This window comes from Pezoporus wallicus, unplaced genomic scaffold (genome assembly GCF_028554395.1).
Source record: "Pezoporus wallicus isolate ANWC-B61680 ecotype Strahan unplaced genomic scaffold, APGP_CSIRO_Pwel_v1 contig_8108, whole genome shotgun sequence".
NCBI lineage: Eukaryota > Metazoa > Chordata > Aves > Psittaciformes > Psittacidae > Pezoporus > Pezoporus wallicus.
Genome location: NW_026638088.1, coordinates 806,717 through 831,309, shown reverse-complemented (window position 1 = coordinate 831,309; position 24,593 = coordinate 806,717). Strand labels below are relative to the sequence as shown.

The 24,593-nt window shown below is 42.4% G+C and overlaps 1 protein-coding gene across 17 annotated transcripts in view; it reads left to right on the top strand.

Annotated features, from left to right (window-relative positions):
• DAB1 (DAB adaptor protein 1) overlaps positions 1 to 24,593 on the top strand; it is a 477,594-nt gene that overhangs the window by 406,580 nt on the left and 46,421 nt on the right. For all 17 annotated transcript variants that reach the window (XM_057409280.1, XM_057409278.1, XM_057409281.1 and 14 more), the window contains 2 exons: positions 4,847 to 4,986; positions 7,240 to 7,338. In XM_057409280.1, the coding sequence (XP_057265263.1) occupies positions 4,847 to 4,986; positions 7,240 to 7,338 (239 nt within the window). The remainder of the gene's footprint in view (positions 1 to 4,846; positions 4,987 to 7,239; positions 7,339 to 24,593) is intronic.

Genomic DNA, 24,593 nt, shown 5'->3' with positions numbered 1-24,593 from the left:
CATGCCAAGTGTGAGGTCCTACACCTGGGTCGGAGCAATCCCAGGCACAGCTACAGGTTGGGCAGAGAAGAGATTCAGAGCAGCCCTGAGGAGAAGGACTTGGGGGTGTTGGTTGATGAGAAAATGAACATGAGCCGGCTTCAGTGTGCGCTTGCAGCCCAGAAAGCAACCGTATCCTGGGCTGCATCCAAAGGAGCGTGACCAGCAGGTAGAAGGAGGTGATCCTGCCCCTCTACTCTGCTCTCCTGAGACCTCACCTGGAGTATTGTGTGCAGTTCTGGTGTCCTCAATATAAAAAGGACATGGAACTGTTGGAACAAGTCCAGAGAAGGGCCACGAGGATGATCAGAGGTTGGAGCAGGCTGACAGAAAGTTGGGGCTGTTCAGCCTGGAGAAGAGAAGGCTGCGTGGAGACCTCAGAGCAGCCTTCCAGTATCTGAAGGGGGCCTATAGGGATGCTGGGGAGGGACTCTTCATTAGGGACTGTAGTGATAGGACAAGGGGTAATGGGTTAAAACTTAAACAGGGGAAGTTTAGATTGGATATAAGGAGGAAATTCTTTCCTGTAAAGGTGGTGAGGCACTGGAATGGGTTGCTCAGGGAGGTTGTGAATGCTCCATCCTTGGCAGTGTTCAAGACCATGTTGGATGAGGCCTTGGGTGAGATGGTTTAGTGTGAGGTGTCCCTGCCCATGGCAGGGGGGTTGGAACTGGATGATCTTAAGGTCCTTTCCAACCCTAACTATTCTATGATTCTATCAGGGGGGAATCTGGATATACACTGAGAAATGGTGACTCTTGCAGGTGGCTGATTTATACTCTAGGGCAGTGTGTGTGTGTGCATCCTCTCTGCTTTTTCATAGGGTATATGCTTTAGGGTTTTACGGATGAATTTGTACTCTCTAATAACGTGCAGTTTCCACTGCAGTTTAAAATATCTACACCATTTTCATGTCGATGATTTTCCTATCCCAAGAGCACTTTATCTTATTTAATCTGGGTCATAATTGACATGGGACTTGTGCGTTAGGAAACGCAGCCATAAGTTGTGTTTGAATGGGCTATTAATGTCAAGGATTTAGTTACTGTGCAGCAAAATAGATCAGAGGTTGGGATAAGTATAAATATTCAAGTAAGTGATGAATGCAACGTCTCTGTCATGTCTTGGACCCAGGAAGCACTCCTGAACACTTACATGCTATTAGCTAACAGCTGCCTATGGCTGTAACAGAGACATAAGGTTGAGCATTGTTGTCAAGAAAGCTGTTGGAATTGGATTTTATTTACTAAAAATCAACAGGGTATCTTTGAGGCATATAAGACAGATGGAAAAGTCCACTGTTAGTGTTGTACTTTGTTATAGCTCCAGATGTTTTCCCTCTTGCCCCACTCTAGAGGCTTGTCCTGGGTTCAGCAGTAGCAGTCATGTTTCTCCTCCTTGGTAGCTGGTGCAGTGCAGCGTTTTGACTTTCGTCTCGGGAACAGAGCTGATAGAGATGTTTTGGTTTGGCCAAGGACTTTGTGAGCCTCATGCTCTGCCAGGGGGGAGGGGAAGCCGGGAAGAAGCAGAGACAGGACACCTGACCCAAACTGACCAAAGAGGTATTCCATACCACAGCACGTCATGCCCAGGATGTAACTGGGAGTTAGCCGGAAGGGCTGTGAGACTGCAGGGTTGGAGGAGGTATCGGTCAGAGCTTGGTCGGGCTGGGGGGGGGGCGAGTTGTCGGTCGGCTGGTGGTGAGATGATGTATTCTGTTCCCTTGTTATTTCCTTTATCATTATTATCATTGGTGGTATCAGTAGTGATTTGTGTTATACCTTAGTTACTAAACTGTTCTTATCTCAACCCGTGGGAGTTGCATTCTTTTGATTCTCCTCTCCGTCCCTCCGAGAGCAGGGGGAGGGCAAGAAAGGGGGGGAAGTGAGCGAACGAGTTACCTGATTGGGTTTAAACCACGACAAGGCTGAAAGTGGGAAATGGGTTTGCATTAGATTAGTAGGTGGTGCCAGCATCTGCCTTGGTATTGCCCTGGGAAGTGATATCAACACTACTTCAAGTTTCTGATTTATCGTCTGTGTCTCATTAGGTTTGGGGGATTTTTAATAAATCACAGTGTAAAAGCATAAAGTTTCAATCCCGTTTCATTATTTTGAGGGAGCAGGAGTGAAAACAAATCAAGGAGACAGTTGGGTGGCTGCTGAACTATCACAGCAACACTTAACCAGTTCCCTTCTTTTAGGGGACTATAAATGAAGCATTAAAGCATTGCTTTGAGCTGACATTTTTCATTGAAAGAAATGGTACTTGTATGCTCAAACACACTCAAAGATCTCAGTATGCTTAAAATAGCTCTATTCTTCAGCATGCACTTAGTCCATCATCAGTTCACAGCATATGCTGTACTTGGGGGGAAGGAGAACCAAATGAGTATCTTCATTTGGAAGTAATCTTCCTTGGTCATATATGCTTCTAGTTTTACTCATCATGGTGGTGTAAAATCGCAGTTCCATAGTTTTGAACCCAGTTTATTCATCCATTTGATGTGGGTGTAGTACCAGCAAAGTTGACCCAAGTGTCGGGTGATGAAAAAGGTGCTTTTAATAGAAATATCAACCAGGGTGGCTCTTTCCCCCTAAAGCTTCTGTAGTTCTGTGGATATTGTTTGGTTGGTTACATATTGGCTTGCAATAATGTGCAGCTCGCTGCTGTTTTTTTGAGGTCCTAGCAAGAAATACCACAGACAGCTGCAAAATATATCTTTAATCACTTCTAGGAAGACTGATTCCCTAATTAACATACTTCCTCCATCTAAGACACAATATGAACTCTTCTGCAGGTACTCGGGGGGAAAAACGTCTTCCTGGCAGAAATGTCCTATTCATGGGTTGCTGTGGTGTTATCACTGTGTGGTTCAGGCTAGTCTGAACATTGTTATTTATGTACATTGGTGTCGTGGTTGAACTCCAGCCAGCAACTAAGCACCACACAGCTGCTCACTCACTCTTCCCCACACACCCGCCAGCAGGATGGGGGTAAGAGAACTGGAAAACACGTGGGTTAAGATAAGAACAGTTTAATAATGGAAATAAATGAATAACAATTCTAAAACCATAGAATGGTTTGGGTTGGAAGGGACCTTAAAGCTCACCCAGTTCCAACCCCTGCCATAGGCAGGGACACCTTCCACTAGAGCAGCTTGCTTCAAGCCCCTGTGTCCAACCTGGCCTTGAGCACTGCCAGGGATGGGGCAGCCACAGCCTCTCTGGGCACCCTGTGCCAGCGCCTCAGCACCCTCACAGGGAAGAGCTTCTGCCTAAGGTCTAATCCAAATCTACCCTCTTTCAGTTTAAAACTATTCTCCCTTGTCCTGTCTACTAAATATCCTTGTCCAAAGCTCCTCTCCAGGATTTTTCCGTAGTCCCTTCAGGCACTGGAGCTGCTCTAAGGTCTCCCCTTCAGGAGCCTTCTCTTGTCCAGGCTGCCCCAGCCCAGCTCTCTCAGCCTGGCTCCAGAGCAGAGCTGCTCCAGCCCTCGCAGCATCTCTGTGGCCTCCTCTGGACTTGCTTCAACAGCTCCAAGTCCCTCTCGTGTTGTTGCCCCAAAGCTGGATGCAGGACTGCGAAGGGGGAGCCTCCCCAGAGCAGAATAGAGGGGAGAATCCCTTCCCTTGCCCTGCTGGTCACATTTCTTCTGATGCAGCTTCTTTTGATTATTGTAATAAATGCAGCACACTTATGATAATGATGATGTTAATAATAATCTAACAATTGTAATTAAAAGGACAATAACAACAAAAAAAAAGAGATAAAAATAAACCCAAGAACAAATGATGTAAATGAAGAACAATTGCTCACCACTAACTGATGCCCAGGCACTCCCCAAGCAATGGCTGCTGGCCAGCTTTTCCTGTAGTTTATATGCTGAGCATGAGATCATATGGCATGGACTATATGTGGGGCCAGCTGGGGACAGCTGCCCCAGTTTTGTCCTGTCCCAACTTCTTGTGCACCCCCAGCCTACGCATTGATGGGAGGTGTGAAAAGCACAAAAGACCTTGACTTTGTGCTCAGCAACAGCTAAAATACTCATTTATTTTACCAGTGCCGTTACCAGCACAGATCCAAAATAGAGCCCTGTACCAGCTACCATGAGGAAAATTAACTCTATTCCAGCCGAGATCAGCACAAATGGCCTTATCACTGCAATGCTACCTTTTACCCCCCGATTGCTTATTTATTAAGAAACATCTTGTGCCTTCTTTTAAGCTTCTCAGGGTGAGGTGAGCCTGTGCGAGCTGACTTTGCTAGTTGTGTGTGTCTATAAGCAGAAAAACAAGAAGACAGTATTACTTGTAGGGGTTGAGAGCAGCAATATTCTATAGACAAATAATATCATTTGGTTTGCCATCATTCGAATGTTAATAGTGTTAACATTGCTGATAATGTTAGATAAATTGGTATACAAGGACATAGCATGTTTCTATTAGTCCTGTCTGCAAAATTAAGAATCCTCAAATGGATTGGGATTAAAACAACCCACCCAGATCAGAAGTTTTCAGATCCACGGGGTCTGATTCAGGCTTATCTCTTCTCTCTGTAAACCTAATTTGTGTGCAAATTTCGTGCCGGAGATTTTGTATGGCACCAATTCCACTGTGAATTCATTTGAGGTAGGAAGGCCAAGAGGTTGCATTGAACTAATTCTCTTCTAATTTTATTGCAATTTGCATGTTTAGGTGTTGAGGTAGGAGCTAAATCTAATTTGCCACTTAATTGTGAGTATTTATTCATTTCTTTTCCTTTGCACTCAAGTAAATTTCCTTGTTTCCCTCCTGTCTTTTCAGGCCAGGATCGCAGTGAAGCCACTTTAATAAAGAGGTTTAAAGGCGACGGTGTTCGATACAAAGCAAAACTGATTGGGATAGATGAGGTTTCTGCCGCACGAGGAGACAAGTTATGCCAAGACTCCATGATGAAGCTCAAGGTGCAGTGAAACATTTAATGTTTAATATTATGGAGTTAAGGAGAACAGCTTTCAGTTTGAACTTTTACTCATTCTCCTTTCATGACACTGGGTCTCACTCTGGTTAATTATGTATTGGAATCAACCAATTTTAAGTGAATTCCTGGCTGGTGTTGCTTATCCCAGTTTCATTTTCATACATTATCTCTGAGTTCAGTAGCTATTTGTGATTGACACCACTGCAATTTGTCCACACATGATAAACAACACATCTGTAAATTAAATAATTTTATTATGCAGAAGGGGAGGTTAACCACTATGAAGGAAAATGGTATATCAAAACATTTTATATGACAGTGCTAATCGACTGCAGCCCTGCTTTGAGCAGTATCTCCTGCTGGAACAGGCGGGAAGGGATGAATATGGGCTGTAGGTAGCCTGGTGTAGAGGGGAACTGGTGTCCTCACTGGGAGGAGAACGTCTTACATCTGTAATGACAGGGTTGGTGAGTTACAAAATCGGGAGCAGTGCACCGAGAGCACGGAGCATGAGAAGATAAAGAGGAGTCCCCAGAGTTTGGGGAAGAAACAGCAGTGACAAAGGCAGATTTTGAGCAGACTGTGAACTCAGAGAGAAGACAAGAGCCTGAAAGCACTAGTGATGTAGGAAGGTGGACTTTCTGGAGCCTGACAGACATCTCTCTCTGAGTCTTTTCTTACAACCCTCAAAAAGCATAAGAGCTCTCCATACGAAGCATCCTTTACGTCATCCTGGGACATGTGGAAGAGCTGGGGTCACTGAGAAGGAAAGGTTATGTTTTCCTTGAGTGCAGTGTTGGTTTCCCATCCGCATTGCAGGGTTACAAGCTAGGTCTAGGAGTAAACCCTCTGCATTTTTCTTCCTTCCAGTTCTCTCCCCAGCCCTCTGGCAGGAGAGCTGATGGATTTTCCATTGCTGATCTTTCCAGGAGGAGAAATCACTAAATGATATCTTTTACACTCCCAACCAGCAGGGTTCCAGTCCCAGGGAACTGGGAGGAATAAATTATTCATGAAGAAACAGCAAAGGGTGACATACATCTTATGGTTCAACAATCTAAAAGCAAGATCTGGTAGATAATTTACAAATCAGTTACAAACATTTTATGGCAAGCAGAAGCTAATCTGCTCTAAAAGGTGCGCTGTTGGTGTGTCACATCTGCCACAATATTCCTATCTCTTAATTGTATACTGGCTATTTCTCATCATTTCCTAGTTCCTAGAAGCAATCTGGGAGAGTTGTCACTGTTCTGCACAAGCCTTTTTGTCTCTCTTCTCCAGGGATTACCAATTCCATCTCTTCCAGCTGCCTGATACCTGTCTGCACAGTGGCGAGATTGATCTAAACAGTACTGGGAGATGACTAAAACTATTAAGGGAAGGGAGCATTAGGAATTCATGTTTGTATGTAAGGCAGCGTGGCGTGAAGTTATGGGCTCTGGAAACACAGTGGTTTAAGCCAGCCGTAAAGTTTTGGGGTGCTTTTGGTAAATGACTGAATTTTTCCCTGGCTGTGTAATGTCTGTAAACTCACATAAAAGACATGCTGAAATTGCAGAGTACCAGAGAAAGGCTAATTATCTGTATTTACTAAAGCAATTGCTTACATTTCATCTTAGGATAGTATTATTGGGCAGGGCAGGCTCTTGAGAAGGTAGAAACAAGTTACACTTATATGGGAGAATAATGCATGAGAAGCGTATCAACTTGCAAAGTAAAAGCCTGAGATCATGAAACCTACTAACCCTCAATACCAGTTTTAACAGCAGAAGTGCAGTTTGATTTTGAGAATAATATTTTTCTTCTGTGAAAAGCTCAATTTGCTTATTCCAGGTGAATGTGCCCGTGAAGCAAGCTAAAGTTGTTGGCATTTTTTACTTCCACTGCTTGTTGGTTTGTATTCTTTAAGAGAAGAAAGAAAACAAAACAGCTTGTAGCTGGGAAGAGTGTGTTAGGAATGACCTTCAGCTTCCTTCCATGAAAACAAATTTCATGGAGGATTACCTAGTGCAGGGGTTGGAAGCGGCAGCACATGAAATGCTCGCTGGGTAGCAGAAAGAGATGTGGTACCTTGAAAAAAGAGAGTAAGCCAGAAGTAAGGGGGGGGGGGACTGTTCCTGGAAAGCCCTGAAGGTTTCCTAGGGAAGTGGTGAATCATTCACAAGCAAACCTTTGTGCTGTGCCGTGGCATCTGGAAGAGTAATGAAACCGACCCAACTGTTCTTTGTTTCAATAGGGAATCGTCGCCGCGGCTCGTTCGAAAGGAGAGCATAAACAGAAAGTCTTCTTAACAGTCTCCTTTGGGGGAATCAAAATCTTCGATGAGAAGACAGGGGTAAGTAAAATAACCGGGTGATGGGACAACACTGAATCTTTTCAGGGGTGTTTCTTGAAAAGCATTTCCTTGCTGGGCAGTAATACCTCACCGGTGTAAAGCACACCTTTATAAAGGGTTATCATATATCACAGCGAGCTGTTAGATGGCTGAGGTGTGAAGTGCAGCGTGGGGACACGGTTTATTGTAAAGCCTTGTGCTGGGTATTTCTGCAGAACCACTTGAGTACATAGATGATGCTCCTTAGGTGCATAAACACTCCCAGCTCTGAGTGCAGAAAGTGGCAAGAGAGGGTTTGTTTTCCTTCTGCCAGATAAATAATTGCTTCTTGGAAATACCAGCCCGCTGTTTGTAGGGGACTTTAGCAGTCCATGGTACAGACTGGCATCAGTGCCTGTATGGGTTTTCTTATCCAGCCTGGGCCCAACCACAGCCATCCTCTGGACGCTGCTTAAACCTCCTTGGTAATACAGGTCAAGTGATTTTTGAGAATCTAATGACAAGAGATCAGTATTAGAGGCTAGAATTGCCTTGGATTGGGCTCCTTGTGTCATTAGAAGTGAGGGCAAGAGAACAAGTTGGAACAGGGAGCTGCAGACAACTGCAGGAGACTGAAGCTTGTTTTCCCCACTGATGTCTGAGACAGAGAGAGAAAGGAAAGGCAATGAGAGCTGTGGGGCTGCTGGGAGCAGCACATACTTAGCTGGGATTGACCTGAAGATGTCGAGGGAAATCATGTATTTATTTCAGGTCTGTAATTCTACATGAATGCAGTTGTAGTCAACATAATGCAATATACTGATATGAACAGCAACGGCAGTCTCTGGTGGGGTACTCGGTGACCATAAGAATCAGTGCTTTTGTATTGTCAGTGGTAGAAAAAGTATATATTGCATGGAATTGGAGGTAAAACATAGTGGAAAGTTTGAGGTGGTTGCTTGAAGGTGCCAAGCAGCAACTCATCCAGCAGCATCTGATCGAGGAAGTTGCATTTATGCCTTATGCAGCTTTTGCCACAGCAATAGCATGTTTGCTTTTTTAAATTGCTCTGAAAGAAGAAACCTAAGCAAAATATTATACTACTTAGATCTAAAGCAACAACACACAAACTGCTTTAATCCTAATTAAGAAGATCTTTACAGCAGTTTAAGCTCTGCCTTGAATTTTAAAAAGCTCTTGATTTAATCTTTTGAAAGAATAACTGTTTAAGATGATGTCAGAAATAAGACCCTACTGATGGTAGATGAAATTATCCTACGCCAGTTAATTTATATTATTAGAAAATCAATGTCATTGAGCTCACTGATACATAATACGAGTACTTAGTAATGAAAAGCTCATTTGGAATGTGTTGTGTACAGCATGTGTAAAGTGTTCATAGAAAAGCAGTGTTTAAGAGAGCATTGCTGAGGTTACAGCCTGTGCTCGGAAACGTCAGATTGCTCTGAGGCCACAGTTGCTTTCCTAAGACTAAAGGCTTTTCTTGGACAAATAAAACAGAAGAAAAACTAATCCTTTTGTGCTTGTCTCTGAACGTTCCACAAACATTGGTTGTCTTTTCCATGAAATAAAGAGGGAAAAGGGTACTTGTTTTAGAAACAAGGGTATAATTTAGCCAAACTGCCTTTCCTGCAGCATCCTGCGCGCAGTCCTATATTCAACTGGTGAGGTGGGAACGTGAGAACAAGTCTTTTTCATTTCATAACTTTGACACTTTATGCTCTAAATCTGACGTGACCATATCATCTTTATAGTAGCTCTGTCACTCACTCACTGAGGCTTAGATTGAAACCTTTAAATCCACCTTCCAGACGCCTGCTCCTGAGCTGCCAGTGATGGACAGGAATATTGAGTTGTCCTTCTTGGATCCCTGACGGAGGGATGCAGGGATCTTTCAGCATCAGTTCTTACACATTGTTTTGGAAGCAGAATCGTGCTTTCCATGCCAAGGTCTTGAAGCGCAGGGTGCATGGATTCTTCTGCCAGTTCTTTACAACCACCATCCCTTCAGTTTTTTTCCTCAGCTTGGGTCTCTCCATGTCCCAGAGTATCACATCCTGGTCCTATTCTTCTCACAGTCTATCATCCAGCCTCTCTGCTTTGCTAACCTACAGTTGTCATCTCATTCCCGTTCTTGATGGTAGTCATGTACAGTCTTAACATACAAAATACAGTGGTTAACATCGGCAGTAGGCTGTGGACAGACTCCAGCAGTGTCTCTGGGCTCCCTGAGCCTACAGGAGCACTACTGAGGCAAGGTGCTTTCCAAAGCACAAGAGACAGATGTTTAGGGGTGATGCACTGTGTCTCAGCCGTATGTCTTTGACTCATCCTGGTGTAAAGCTAAGAGATGACAGCTGTTGTAGCAGGAAATGATAATGCCTGTGTAGTCTCACATTGATGTCTATGTGCTTAAGTGACCTCCAAAGAAAGTTGCAATCCTGTTATAATGTGGAGCCTCCTATCCTCCTATAAGGCAAAATAAGGATGATGTAATTAGGTGATGTAGGATACTGATAATCCCATCCTGAAGAAGCAACAACGAAAATCCCACAGAGTGGCAAACCTAGGGATGTACAATTGCTTAGCCTGGCTTTTTGGATGGGAAGGAAGCAAAAAGGGTTGCAAAAAGGTTATGTTTTGCTCACACAGATTTTCTGATATCGGAGTTAAACTTAAGTGATTATAAAGTCTGAAGGCTGATGTTCACATTCATGCAACTGGGGGGAAAAAAATATGCCCTTATTAGGGAAAAGCCTGGATAATCTTGGATTTGCTTTCTCCTTTTACAGCTCTCCTTGCCCCCCACAATGCTTTCTCCCTTAGCTGTGTTGCCATGGTTTTGGAATTCCCAGAGGGATATTTTAGGCCAGAGCAGTCATTTGCTGTTTACTTGGGAAGATTATTTCTCTCTCTAGAGTGTCCTTTCTTAATTTTTATCACTGGCTATTGCAGTCCTGTCTGCCACAATGTCAATCTGATGTGATAGAGAAAAAACGCTCAGGGTAAAAATGTAGGCTTCTGTATGTTTAGTATCTTAGGCTATTGTTGGATTTTAGTTTATCATAATAAAACCTCAATTTGTAGCTCAAAACTAGCAAATTTTTTAAAACTGGCAGTGTCATAACTGACATCATACAGGTGATTTAGGGGAATTGCTCCATAATTCATTGCAGATGAAAGGCTGTAGTTGGCTTACTACTAAAAATGATAAGGAAGGGTTTTCCCCTGGTATTTTATAGCTCCCTTTAATATGTTCCAGACCTAATATTCATCAAAAAATATTGATTTTAATAATGCTGTTATTCCAGCCGTCAGGAATTCTGCCCTTTGAGTACACTTGTCCATGAAGAAGATTAGGTTCAAGGTGGAATATCATTTGGGAAGAATTTATCTCGCCAAGAAAAATACAAGAAGGGTTTGCTGTGAGTTTGCTCTGCAGATGCAATACCATTTAGTTCATCTATAGCACTGCAATAGGAATAATAACTGCTCTCGTACATTTCCTCATTCTATGCCATGGATCCATCTAAATAGAACCCTTCCTGCCACTTTTCAAACACTTGTCAGTGCATTTAGAATGGGATGGAAGGGCCCTGCTTAACAGAATTCACCTTGCAAGTCTGTAGGTTGTGTATATTGTCCTATAGCCTCACTCAGTAGCCTGCTTGCATAGGTAGGACCTCTTGAGAGTTAGAGTCGTTGAGCTGTTAAGAGTCCAAAGTTGTCTTTAACTTTACTAGCAGAATGTTTTCCTATTGTATGTCCAAAATTGTCATTGCACATGTGTTTCAACCCTGTTTTGTCTTATAAATGTACCTTTTTTATCTGCTGTCATTATGTTGGCCAGTCATCCCACTCACTTTCTCCAAAATGTTTGTTTCACCTGAAGGAATATATCTTATTTTTAACTTAAAAAGTCTATTACAATTATCACTAAACCAATGCTTTTTCTACCCAGGGCCACTTCAGAGATGTCATGGCTACATATTATATGAAAATACTTCTGTATTTATTCTGTCCTGTTCACCTTGGTTAGACCTCAAGCTGAAGTACATTCTTCGTTAGTAGACTTTCATGAGCGTTCATCGATGTTTTCAAAAGCATGGTCTGTAGAAGGCAAAAAGGCAAATAGTTGCATTATTCTATATAATATTCTCCTTTTCAGGGTGGAACTTAGTGGTTAAACCCCCCCGTAACTCTGAATATAAAAGGATGTGCACAGTTTTGAAAGGACCATCGTTGTTCTTAGCTACTTATGAGTATTATTTTGTTAATCACACACATCAGGCTATCTCCCTGCGATAGCTTAGTAATGCTTCATTAGACATGCGTGACTAATATGGTCTCCACAAAGAGGCTGTAATTGTCTCATTGTTTATTTATGTACCAATAAATCTTTGTTTGCTGGAAGTTACTTTCCAAAAATGTATTTAAAAGTAACAATTAAATTCTATAAAATGCTTGGGAAAACCCCATTTTCTTCTACATTCATATAATAAGGTAGACTTTTAAACTCGTGTTCTTTCTAATTGCAAACTCCTGTTGACTAATGGGAAACGCAGACACTATGAAAGAGAAAGAAGATGAAAGGCAAAAAACCTACTATTTGTCTTGAAGTAAAGAATTATTTCTGTTAAAGTAAAATCTTGCATCAGCTCATGGATATGCAAATTGCCAGGATATACTGCAATATATAGCTTTCTATGAGCTATTGTTAGAGATTCATTATTATTAATTATTAATCTATATTCCATGTTTCTTAAAAAGCATGGAAGAGCTATAGCAGTATCTTATTTGTGAGAAATGCACTAAACAGCCATGTCCCCTGGTTTTCCTATTTTGTCCTATGCAACACCCCGAAACTGAGTTCCATTTGTGTTGTCTTATATACTTTGGAGGGGTTGGCTAGTTTTTCAGAGATGTTGACCCATATATTTATCAAAATACAGGGCTTGGGCACAGCCCGTGGGATTATGAAATATCTAGGAAGACTGTAAGTGTCTGGTTGGGTTACAGTCTTACATAGAAGTGTTGCAGTGTTTTATTCGTGCTTTATTAATTTTATCTGTAGCCATTTTCTTCAGGCTGTCAGTATGAAATCCACGAATGAAAACGTATGTATAAATACATACATTTCATGGTGACTGTATATTCTCATTCTTGTTATCTATCCCTTACTCTAACCTTTATTATCTTCGAGGAGGATTATGTGACTCTCATGGAGAACAGTTTACCTCCTTGAGAAGGTATTACTCAGTGAATAATAGCTCCTTGTTCCATGGAAGGGGAACCAGACCTTACCTGTAGTGTTTTGTACAAAACCAGATTAATTTGCCTTTTCATGCTGGCCACAGAACTAGTGGTTGATCTTCTGCTGTATCTTTTCATCATGTCCAAAGAAATGAAACAGGTAGTGGGGAGTTATAATCCTGCTGGCTTCAGATTATTCTCGTGCAGCGAGATAAAGTTATGGCTCTCTTATAGTCCAACCAATGGTTTAGGTGCCTGTATCTTGCCCATCTTCCTGACCCTTGAAGCTCTCTTGACCTTATAATGCACAGATTTCTCTAAAGTTGTTGCTAACGCTTCTGTAAAGCATTTTTGAGCTTGTTCTGAGACGTTATCAGGTTTATGTCGATAACCCCAGGATTTGCTGCTCTCCTCCATTCGATGTGAATGATAGTGTTAATTCTGCTGATAGATTGCTAACAGGACAGCTAAACTTGGCTGAAAGGAGGTTTTAGCAAGATGAAAATTCTCACTGTTGGCAGAAGATGCCTCATGTAAAATGTACCAGGGGTACTCCTTGACTTTACTGGAAATCTGTTGGTTCTGGCATCTCTGACCAGAAATCGAGGTACGGTTATGGATCTGTAGTTACTCCTTGAAGCACATGTGCTGGAGCAGATGAAATGTCAAACTGTCAAGTCTCTATCATCGAGCGTCTCTGAATACTTAAAAATAGAAATAAAAGAAGGGATTAATTTTATCCACTCTCTACTCGCTCTGCAGGGAGCAGGAGAGATGATGTGATTAGTTCACTGAGTTTTTGTGCTTGCCAGAGCATAGTATTGGCCAGGAGACTGTTAATGGTCCCTGCTGGGGGCTCCTTCCAGCTCCAGGCCCAGAGGTTGGGTTTGTCCCTTCATTTCTTTGAAACTCATCTTCCTAAAGTTGGTGCTTGACTCTCTATGGTTGATCTGAGGCACCAAACTTTGTTAGCATCATTAACTTATCTGAACAAAGTCCTTCCCCCTGGTCTCCATTGCTCTTGTCTCTGGATTTTGCCCCTGTGTGTCTAATTTCTTGTTCTCACTCCCGCAGTTTCCATCAGGGATTTCCTGGGTGCTCGCTGTTCTTGATCTCTTTTTCTTCCTGCTAGGCTTTTTTATGAGAGTTACTTCATTCGCACATTTAAATTTGGTTATTGTGTCAAACCAAATGATGCCAGCCCTGACATCTCTTCAGATCTTGACCTGTCTCTCCAGCTCTCTCCGTACACATTTAGCCAGCAGTTCAAGCTTAACATGGCTAAACCAGGCCTTCTCATCCTGACTCCCACAGGTCTTTCTCTGACCTCCTTTTGGAACACTGAGGAAAATATCAGCATCATCCATTACTCAGCCCTGTAAATTCAGCAGCCTTTTTGACTCAGTTTCGATTGTCACATGCAGGGTAACTTCAGATGTTGCAGATTCTTCTTAACTGTGGAATACTTCTTAACTGTGAAATACAGCATTTATTGTCATGCTTACAGTTTAAAAGCCAGTCCTGCCTCTCTTCATCTTGTGTCTCAATCGTTATCCTTTCCTTTGTCCTTCACAAATACGACTTTTAGTTTTGAAATCCATCGTGACTGCCAAGATTGCTGTCTCAGCTTATTCTTTTGATCATGTCACACTTCCCTTTGCATTCCTATGCTGAATCTGCCTTCTGTATTTTATCAGCCTATTGCCCTACTCCTTTTTGGTTTTCCTAGAGTCTTCATGGCTGCCTTTACTGTTCATCAACTTAAAAGGAGCCATTCCACAGTACCAGCTTTCAACATTCATTTATTCAGTTTTCAAACAACCGACTCTGAGCCTCTCCCTATCCTGCCCATCACACTTTGGAGGAATTCTTTGTCCATTTTCATGCAGATCCCTTCAGATCCCTCCACGATGGAGGACATCTACCAGGGCAGTGAGTGAAGGACTTCTCCATGCCTGAGGGTTTATGAGGATGAGCTACTGCAGTCATGCACCTCAGCGATATCCCAAGGGGCACTGGGCCCTTAACTTTCAAAGACTGGAATTAAAATATAAAGTCTCTAGGATTACCTTTTAAGTTTTTTAATCAAAATTATATATTTATAGGAACTTTCTGTAAGAAGTGTTGGGTCTTGGACCATGCTGTGGACTTCAAAGGACTGCAGTGATAGAAACATTAGTGACATCTTAGTAACAACAATAAAGAACATACTGAGAAAGTCAAATTTTGCATGTTCCTTTGAAAATGGTGACATCTGGGACCATTCTTATGCGTTACATGAATTGGATTGCATTGTCCACAGCTTCTGCCTGCAAAAGATCCCTCTGGCCAACTGGCCGTCTTGCTCTTTTGCTTGACACTTTCCCATTTTTCTACTTGTAAATACGAATAGGAAGACATGGCATTTACTGTTCTGTATGCAATAAATATGTTTAATTAGAATATAGCAGAGCAAGGGACTTAAAAACCCCAGCTTATTACTCTTACAAGGTATTTATAGTCATCTGACACCTCAAAAGGGAGACAATACCATTTTATAAACAGCAGTTGAGAGTTAGCAAAACGTAAATGTCAGAAGAACCTACTTCAGTAATTACATCCCTTATTGACTATTGTAATTCATTTCTTATTGGCCTTCCAAACTGTGCCCTAGACAGTTTGGACGGTTCAGCATGCTCCACAGGGATTTTTAATAGCTACAGGCTCATAGAGATATGTTTTATAGACGTCCAGTTTGCTGTAGGAAGATCATAAAAACCTTATGTTTTGTAGAGGGTTTTTTTGGCACTGTGGGAAGAAAAAAGAACCCAAAAGCAAAACTCGGATGTGATTTTGCACGTTGTGAAGTCTGGGGGTTTTAAGATCTAGCACTGTGGTTTGATCCTTCTGTCTTTCCTCCTAACACTTGGCATACAGAGGAAGGCTGATACTTCTCTCCTTCCTTTCAGCTGGAAACACTCTGATCTAGAGCTGTGTTCAGCTTTCTTGTAGTCAGTATTGTGATATTTCTGACACTAAAATACAATGAAGCCATTCCAGACATTTTATCCAAACTGGAATTATTTGTGAGGCTTCGTTGTAGTTGTATTTTTCAGTGTGAAAAGGGTAAAAAGTTGATTGCTTTTAAAGAGGCGGAAAATGAGATTTTATTGTTTTAGTGCTGGTCTCATTTGGCTGTATCTGGCCTCCTGTTGTTTAATCCAAGCAACCCAGGATGGATTTAAATACCACTGCATGCATTCTGTGTTACTGTATGGGGAATCTCACTAGGCGCATATTCCTAGTTACCGTTTAGCCTCCATTGCGTATGGGGTGGGTGTCTGTCTGTAGAGCCGTTGTAGTGAAAATTACTATGTGATTTTTGTCTATTTATAATGTTTGGTATGCTTAAACAGAATTTGGGGTGAATTGCACTGAAAAGTTGATAGTCAGCTTTTGGTTATAAAAATACTTGTTGTTCTGGATGCTGTTAAATAGCAGAGCTGCGCTGTATCCCTCCAATGAGTTATTGTCCCAAGGTAGAAAACTCAAAGTATAGAGTTATATTGGGGGTCTTTGCCTAAAATCAGTATGTTTTGTGATTCATATTTAGAAATTAAGATATGAAAGCCACACTGTAGTCCCGCTGACTCCAGCGGAGCCATATTCCTTTTCTCCAGCTGCAATTTTGTCTTGGATAAGAGCACCTAAGATACCGAGTTGCTTGAGATGGGGGAGTTGCTTGCAAGTACTGCTGTTTTTAAGCTAAGTTAGTGCATTACACACTAGAAGCAAATTTCAGGTCTGTTTTCAGGACACACAGAATAGTAATGGCTGGATTTCAAACTGCTTGGGAAAGGTTTTAGCAAGAAAAATGCTGACATAATAACAGTGCAGGCAGCTGAGATGTGCTGAAACCTCCCTGGAGAACGGTGGGGGACCTTCAGCGGGTGCTGTAACAGAAGGTTACATCCCCCATTGAAATGTGCTGTTCCTTGCGCTTGGAGATGGCTGAGAAGCATTCCACCCCTGGTGTGCTGGTGATTTTCCTTCCTATTCAGTGCATTTTAGCTGGTAGGCTGCTCTGCAGTTTGCCATTTGCCCTGGTAATAGCAATACTACCGATGATGTTCCTGAATTCCTGTGCTAACTTGTAGGCTGTTAAACCTCCTCTGTTGCTGGGGTCAGATGCAGGGGAAACGGATGACCTTCACTGTCAGTGTAGTGGGAGAGGGAAACTACAGAAGGTTTACTGTTAAAGTTACCTGGAGTTTGCAGGATGATGGCGATAGGTCTCTTAGCAGTAAAATCAGTTTTGATTTGGATGATGTTCTGCCCTCAGGAACGTGTTTGTGTTCACAGGGTAGTTGGCAAGACCTTTGTTCAATCTGATGGTCCAGGGGACAGGTAAATGTCTTTTCTTCCATTTAGTTTATGTAGTAAGCGGCCCCGTGGAAGGAGAAGAGGAAGGACAGTGGTTGCCACTGGATGCTCTTGTCAACAGTTATGAAGCACAAATCTCTGTTTTTATCCCTGTTTTTCAGTTGAATAAGTAATACATTTCAGATACCGATAGATCTTTGCTTAATATATAAATAACTGTGCATCAAAGTTGTCTTTCTAAATGAGATAATTGTATTCATAACCTTTCTGGTTTATGCACTGTATGCTCAGCATGCAGGCAACCATGTGTCACAGGGCCTAAGGGCTGGAACAGCATCTCCTGTTGTGCTACCCAGCACCTGGTAGTAATCGTGGAGTTACAGCAGTGCCTACTGTGTCCCGAAATTATAGCACTTCTCTAGCAAATAAGCAGCATTTAATGGACTCTACCTATCTCTGCTGTTAACATTTCTTAATTCTTTGTGGTTCCTGTCCTAACTCTGCATCATTGTACTCGCAGCGAAGCAGCAGCAACGTTCCTGCAGACTTTAAAGGGAGCATTGTGAAATAGGTGAGGCAGAGCACTAATTAGTTTGAGTGCCTTGACATTTAAAGTGAATGAGAAAACTGGGTAGCTGAAAATACTGCATATGGCTCCGAGTATGTTTTTTCTTCTTCTTTTTAGATAGTCAAAACATGGATCTGAATCCAATTTTTTTGATAATGTCCTTGCTTTTATAAAGGCTGAGTCGGTTTTATAGCCTTCTGGTGTATCTTTAATTAGCCAAATGCTACAGGAGTATGGAAGTATTGTGAAGAGTAAAGCACGTGAGTGTAACCTGTGCATGCATAAAGCTTAGCGCTGAGCAGTGCTGAAAGTGAAGTAATGAGGACGTTCAGTTTTGATTAAGAGAAGTAGAATACATGCTGTGCACAGAAGTTGCAAAGGGTGGGGGAGAACTAAAGGAATGAGTAGTAGAAAACAAGCCAGCATCCATGCATCAGAGCTAGGAAAGGCTTTTCTCTGTGTATTTAGGTATAAGGTGAGGGCAGCACTGCTTGAGAGCTTTTCTGAAAGGCAGACCCTGTGTGACACCGACCTAAGATGAGCGTGTAGTTGCATTATATCCTAGGTGAAGTGTCTGTTGTGGGACATGAGCAAATGAAGGAATGGCACATGTATGGGATTATCTGAAGTTCATTTTTACATGCAACTGTAACTCAAAGGAAAAGGTTTCCTATCTTTTTCTGGAGGAAGACTGAAAATAAACTGGCGTGGTCTTTATGACCAGGATAGGTAGATAGTGATACTGTTCCAAGTGTTTCTCATAAGCAAACAGATGCCTGTGGTAGGAAACATTTCAGGATGCTCCTTTATCTGGACCTGTGTGTTTGTATGTTGGCTACTGGAAATTAAGCCATTAGACATGAAGAGTTGGGCTGAGTCAGTTTTGTCCAATTCTTTGCTGTGCCGCCTGAAACCAATCTGTCATTGTGGAGCACAGGATTTCTTGCCTGTGTGCTTTGGTTTATTTCTGCTCATGAAATCCTTTTTGTATCTGAAAGATATAAAACGTTGTGTCATGTGAACTTCTCAACCTCTGTGCTTTCATTTTCAGTTGGCTCATGAACATGACATACTGGTTCTACACAGTTTGTGAATTCAGAGTCCTTTCCTTATTCCTCTCTGTCCATGTGCTTTCTCTCACCCCCTTTAAAGTCTTATTAAAATTGGTATGAGAATCAGGGAAACAGATAAGCATAAAATAAATCCCTCTTGTCCTTTTTCCCCTTTTCCAGCAAAGTTTGGAATGTTATGGAAGTAGATCTAAGGTTAAAGAAAGTTGCTGTTTGATGACTTTCCAGGGCAACTTAAATTTGAGTATTGCCAGTATGCCTGGGATTTTTGTGATCTTTGCAAGCTCTGCTTTATAGGGTTTGCATCGGGAGAATCAGAGGCTGGGTTTCGTGATGAGCTTTTCAGATCACAGGCTATAAGGGGAAGGTGGGTCATAATGCTTTCTGCATCTGAAGCAGTTAAGATCTGAGATAGTTAAAGCCCAAAATTATCTCCAAAGCTGCTAGGAGTTTCGTGATGGTATTTCTCGTGCCATTCATTTAAATCAAAAGCATTTCAGGAGGTGAAGAATATTGGTGTGAAGGTAAAAAGAACCTTGTCAAAGTAAAGGCTTCTCAAAAGGCATTCACAGTCTGTATGTATGAATGCAATAAAAAATATGGAGAGGTTCAGTGATACTGTAAAATTGACTTTCTCATCACTGAATGCTGTGCTCCTTCAAATTCAGGATTTAATCAGTTAAGACTCTTGCAAACTTCAGAGTATATCAGGAAAAAATGCAAGGCATGGTCAGAGGTGCTATCCTGAGGCTGTATGCAAGCTTTGGCTTGAGAGTAGGGGGCAATATTGGCATATTTATGGCCATTTTGATCTATTGACCCTTTTGCAGAAGGTGATGAGGTGGGTGCTAAGGGGGGATGCACTCAGATGTGTGTATTCTATGGGCCACTGGGGAGCTGCCATCCCAGAGAATGAAATAATATCCTTATAGGCAAGAATTGTTACTTGTGCACCATGTCAAAATAGTGAAATGGTAAATCAGTGTATTTATAATCAGGGAAATAGTAAATCAGTGTATTGTAGTCTACAGGTAGTCCCATATAGTTGCATTGTAGGGCCACATTAATTACTGAGCTGATTGTGGCCTACCGGGGCTATTGACTTTGGTATCAAGGCTCAGGTTGGATGCTTCTTGGTGTGGCTGTGCAAATCCTTCTTTGTTTTAACCATCCTGATAGAACAATGACTGTGTCTGTTGCAGAAACAATAAGAAAATAGTACAAGACTCCTGGGAGGTCCAACATCACGGCTTTAGTGTAGCACATCTGTTTTTCCAAAGCTCTGTGAAAATGTTTCCATGCCCTTTAGGATTTTCTTTGTCCTGGAACAATATTTGCAAGTGCATGTTTAAAATATAACTTGGGATTAATAGTAATTGGACAAGGGGGTTAGATTTAGCTGGCTATTTTCATTCCTGGTGCAATAAAAAACCAAAAAGCTTTTGAAGTGAAGATACAAAATTGACCATGTGTGCGTTCCAGTTTTGGTTTGCTCCTTTCCAAGTTCATATATCTAAGAAATGGATCTTCTGCATGAGCAGCTTAGCATTTGCCTCCTAAGACAATGAACAATAACTAAATTCATATCTGGTCTTTGTCAGACATTATTACAAATTATGAGAGCCAGATAGAAGTTTATTACCTTAGTGGTGTTCTTGTAGCACAAATTAGGTTCTTGGAACATCCAGCTAGCTCAATATCATAGATCCATCCATCACAATTAGACTGCTGTGCTGGCAGAGTTAAGTCCCTGTCCCTTAACTGACTGCTGGTGTATGCCAGAGGTCTCGAGTGAGGACAAGTCCAGGCGAGTTGAGAGCGCCACTGTACGTGCCCATCACATGAGGCACAAACAAGGACACTCATGTTTCCTCTCTTAGCAGTTTGCTGTTCTTGCTCCCTGGGTAAGACACAGGCAGTAGCAGGATAGTTTTTCATCGAGCAAAGGAAATGGTAGGGATTAATTCAGATTTTAGCTGAGGCTGAAGTTCCCTTTTAAGCCATCTTCCTGAGTCCAACCAAACAGGTGTCTACCTGGGTTACTTCTGCAAAGTGCTTGCCCTGGTGTAGGATGAATTGGAGCATACAGATTGAGCTTAGTCGAGCTCACTTGAAGATGCTTAATCTTACACATGTGATTGTCCTTCCTGACTCAGCTGCCCATTGCCATGTAAGCTTGGGAAGTCACATAATCTGGTTTTTGCTCCAGTCTCCTTGGTTGCAGGAAGAGAATGGCTCTTTAGAGTGTATTATTAGTATTGTTATTAAGAGGAAATTAAATTTACACATCTTTTGGGCGCTTGGCTGTGTCACAGGCAGACTGCTGACCCCCTGGAGGGACAGAGTCTGTGATAACTGGGGCTAAATCTGTTTTGATTCTTTTCTTTATCAGCACCATATTTTATGTGCCCCTCTGTGATACACAGGCCAAGCTTTGATCTGCATGTAATCTGAAAGAGTGCTTTTTGTGCCAAGTGTTTTTATTGCAAAGCTTGTGTGCTGAAATGCCTTTTGGAAGTTGGCGCTTGGAAGAGTCTTTCTTTAGGTTATTGTTTGCAAAATCAGTGTGCATCGAGGAAGCATGGGGATTAGATGGATTTATTTGCTTCTCATTGTGAAGACATGCTTAAAGGCTGCCATCTGAGAAGTCCCTTCAGGCTTGGAGGACACTCCAGAGGTTACACATTCCTTTTCTGCTCCTAATCTTGGGGGCTTTTTGCAGATGGGAAGTCCATAACCTGCTGCTTAGGCCAAACTCCATGAGTGGCTTTGGGTCAAAAGGGTTGAGGGCTGGACCATTCATTTTGGCTGTGTAGGATGATGCACCTCTTCAGTCTCCTTCAGTGGAAGGGTTCATTTCTCCCTGCATGGTAGCATGTTCATTTTATACTCTTTTATGATCAAAGCTGCTCATCTTGTCCAGTGCCTCAAAAATGGCCAGTGCCTCTTGGAAATGCCTCAAAATACTGCAGTCTTCAGAACAGCAAGAGGTTTCTAGTGGCTTTTGTTTTTCAGGTATTCATATATGACATTAGTTTTTGAAAGCTAAGTACAATAATACTTTGTTCCAAGACTTCTTGCTGGTAGGAATTCAGTATTTTGATAATTTGCTAAGCTTAAACTGTACTGCTGCCTTCCTTTTCTAGATCAAACTCGATGTAATTTTCCATGTGTTATACTAAATGTTTATATGACAGATTTTATGGTCTATCAAGTGTTTCCCCACACCAACCACTACCATGTTTAAGCCAAATTACTGTGGTCTGTCATATATTGTTTGTTCTGCTTCTCTTCTCATAGACATGCAACTAGACTACTCATCATGGTAGGAAAGGACTGTCAGATTAGAAATACATTGTTTCCTATTTACCTTTTGTTTAGACATACAGTTTCTAACGCTGTTTCTCTCGAGTGCTATTCTACCTCCTTTCCTCAAACGTCCCATTTTATATCCTATGGCCTGGGTGAACTATTTCCCTCTTGCCTCTCTGACCAATTGGAGCAAAATCCCAACAGATTTCTGTATTCATCTTTGGAAAATGGGCCAAAATAATAGGAGAGAGAAAGGATCCTGAAGAGCATCTGCTAAGCAGAGGCAGAGGATGCTGCAGCAGTAACACCAAGCGTATAACTGATTGAGAAACCAGCAGCAGTGATAAAATCCCTAGGTGTGTTTCCAAGCCTTATCAGGTTGGATTTAGCTGCCTCTGACAGCAACCTGCAACTTCTGTGTCTTCATTTACACTTTAGCAACACCCACAACACCAGTGAAATGTTTTCATCCTGCATGAAGTGCTCAGGAGGCAGGGAAAGGCTGTGGGTGAATGCACTGCCAGCGCTGGGGGAGCAATTGGCTTTTTGGGTGGCTGAGCTCTGTCACCACCCCTGCTCTCAGTTGCTCTGTGCTGTGACCAGGAGTAATTTGCAGGGAGTTTGGAGCTTGTTGGTAACTGTAGCTCTGGAATGCACCAAGCTGTGTCCTCTTTGCTATTTCACATTAAACTGGAAAGGTTTGCAGTGGTAGGGGAAGGCTTGTTGCTTTTTCCCTGTCATCTGCTCATCCCACGCATCTCAGGAGGCTGATGCCTTGCCACCCAAATGCTAAGTTCTAGAAAACAACATGGGATGTTTGTGGTGCAGATACGATTTACTGAGTCATTTTCCATTTCACTCACGTTTGAAATGGTTGAGTTTTTCCCCAGGTTGCCTGTACATGGTCCCATTGAAACGCACTTGTCTCTAGGGGGAAAGGCAGTTGAACGGTTCACAACTGCTTTTAACAGGTATCCATGCACCATTAACGGGTACCAGGAAAAAATCCGTGCCAGCCAAGTGGGTTTTTGGGTGGGGGTTTTTTAGTGTCTCCATACAGGGGACTGCTCCCATCCTTGCCTTAAAGTCATAAAACTTGACAGGTCTGGGATTTGAATCTGCAGATGGAGAGAACTGAGGTGTTTCACGTCTGCCCCTCAAGTGTCTGTTTGGGTTTGGGGGTTTATGATGGAGATGAGCAGCTCCAGACCACCTCTACAAAGTGCATTTAGCGAAACAGAGGAGAAGCATTGCAGCACAAACATAAGCAATTAGAAAAATGCTTGTGACCAGTTGTTGTCCCCATGATCCCTGCAAATCTCAGCTAAAACAAACAGGAATTGTAAGGAAATGGCCATGAAGAACAGTTCACAAAGTGCTGTAGCATGAACACCTTGAAGCACCATTGAGGTATGCAGCAGCCTCCTAGGTGTAGTAAGGGAGCTGGCTGCGCATCTGCACCACTCCAGCAGTTCTTGCAGCAAGGAGGTAAATTAATCTCAGAACCACTCGTGTGTTTTACAATTCATTGTTTTCACTTAATGCATCCTAGTAAATACTGCTCTGTGTATTTCTGGCTTGCTAAGCTTGTTCTCTTTTCCTGCCCCTCTACTCTGCTCTTGTGAGACCTCACCTGGAGCATTGTGTGCAGTTCTGGTGTCCTCAACATAAAAAGGACATGGAACTGTTGGAACAAGTCCAGAGGAGGCCACGAGGATGATCAGGGGACTGGAGCACCTCCTGTATGAAGACAGGCTGAGAAAGTTGGGGCTGTTCAGCCTGGAGAAGAGAAGGCTGCGTGGAGACCTCATAGCAGCCTTCCAGTATCTGAAGGGGGCCTATATGGATGCTGGGGAGGGACTCTTCATTAGGGACTGTAGTGACAGGACAAGGGGTAACGGGTTAAAACTTAAACAGGGGAAGTTTAGATTGGATATAAGGAGGAAATTCTTTCCTGTTAGGGTGGTGAGGCACTGGAATGTGTTGCCCAGGGAGGTTGTGAATGCTCCATCCCTGACAGTGTTCAAGACCAGGTTGGACGAGGCCTTGGGTGAGATGGTTTAGTGTGAGGTGTCCCTGCCCATGGCAGGGTATTGGAACTGGATGATCTTAAGGTCCTTTCCAACCCTAACTATTCTATGATTCTATGATTAAGGCATTGCTGTAATTTTCCACGTTGGATTCACTTTCTGTGCTTTGTTCAGTGGTCTTTCTAAACATAAAGGGCCTCATTACCTAACCTGCTGCTGAGCAATCACAACATCAGTTGGAGTGCATTGGACTTGCAGGTAGAGAACAGCATGACTGAAGCTATAATCCATAAAGTTATTTTATTATGAATCCATTAAGGATTTTGCAGTTTGCTGAGTAACTTTGTTGTTTGGGGAGCTTTATGTGACACACAAAATGTATTATTGCTTATTCAGATGTGATAAAAGTGGGCAGAAAGGAGCAGGAATGCCAAGGATGCTTGGACACCACGTATGTCTCCCATATCCCAGTATCAATAGCATGGAAATAGTAACAGCAGAGCTGTCAGCTGATACCACCTGTCTGAAAACAAGCTGACCATTTAGTTATGCAAGGTGAAAGGCTGTGCAACTTGAATCCCTGTGGAACTTAGAATAGAGTCATAGAATACTTAGGGTTGGAAAGGACCTTAAGATCATCGAGTTCCAACCCCCCTGCCA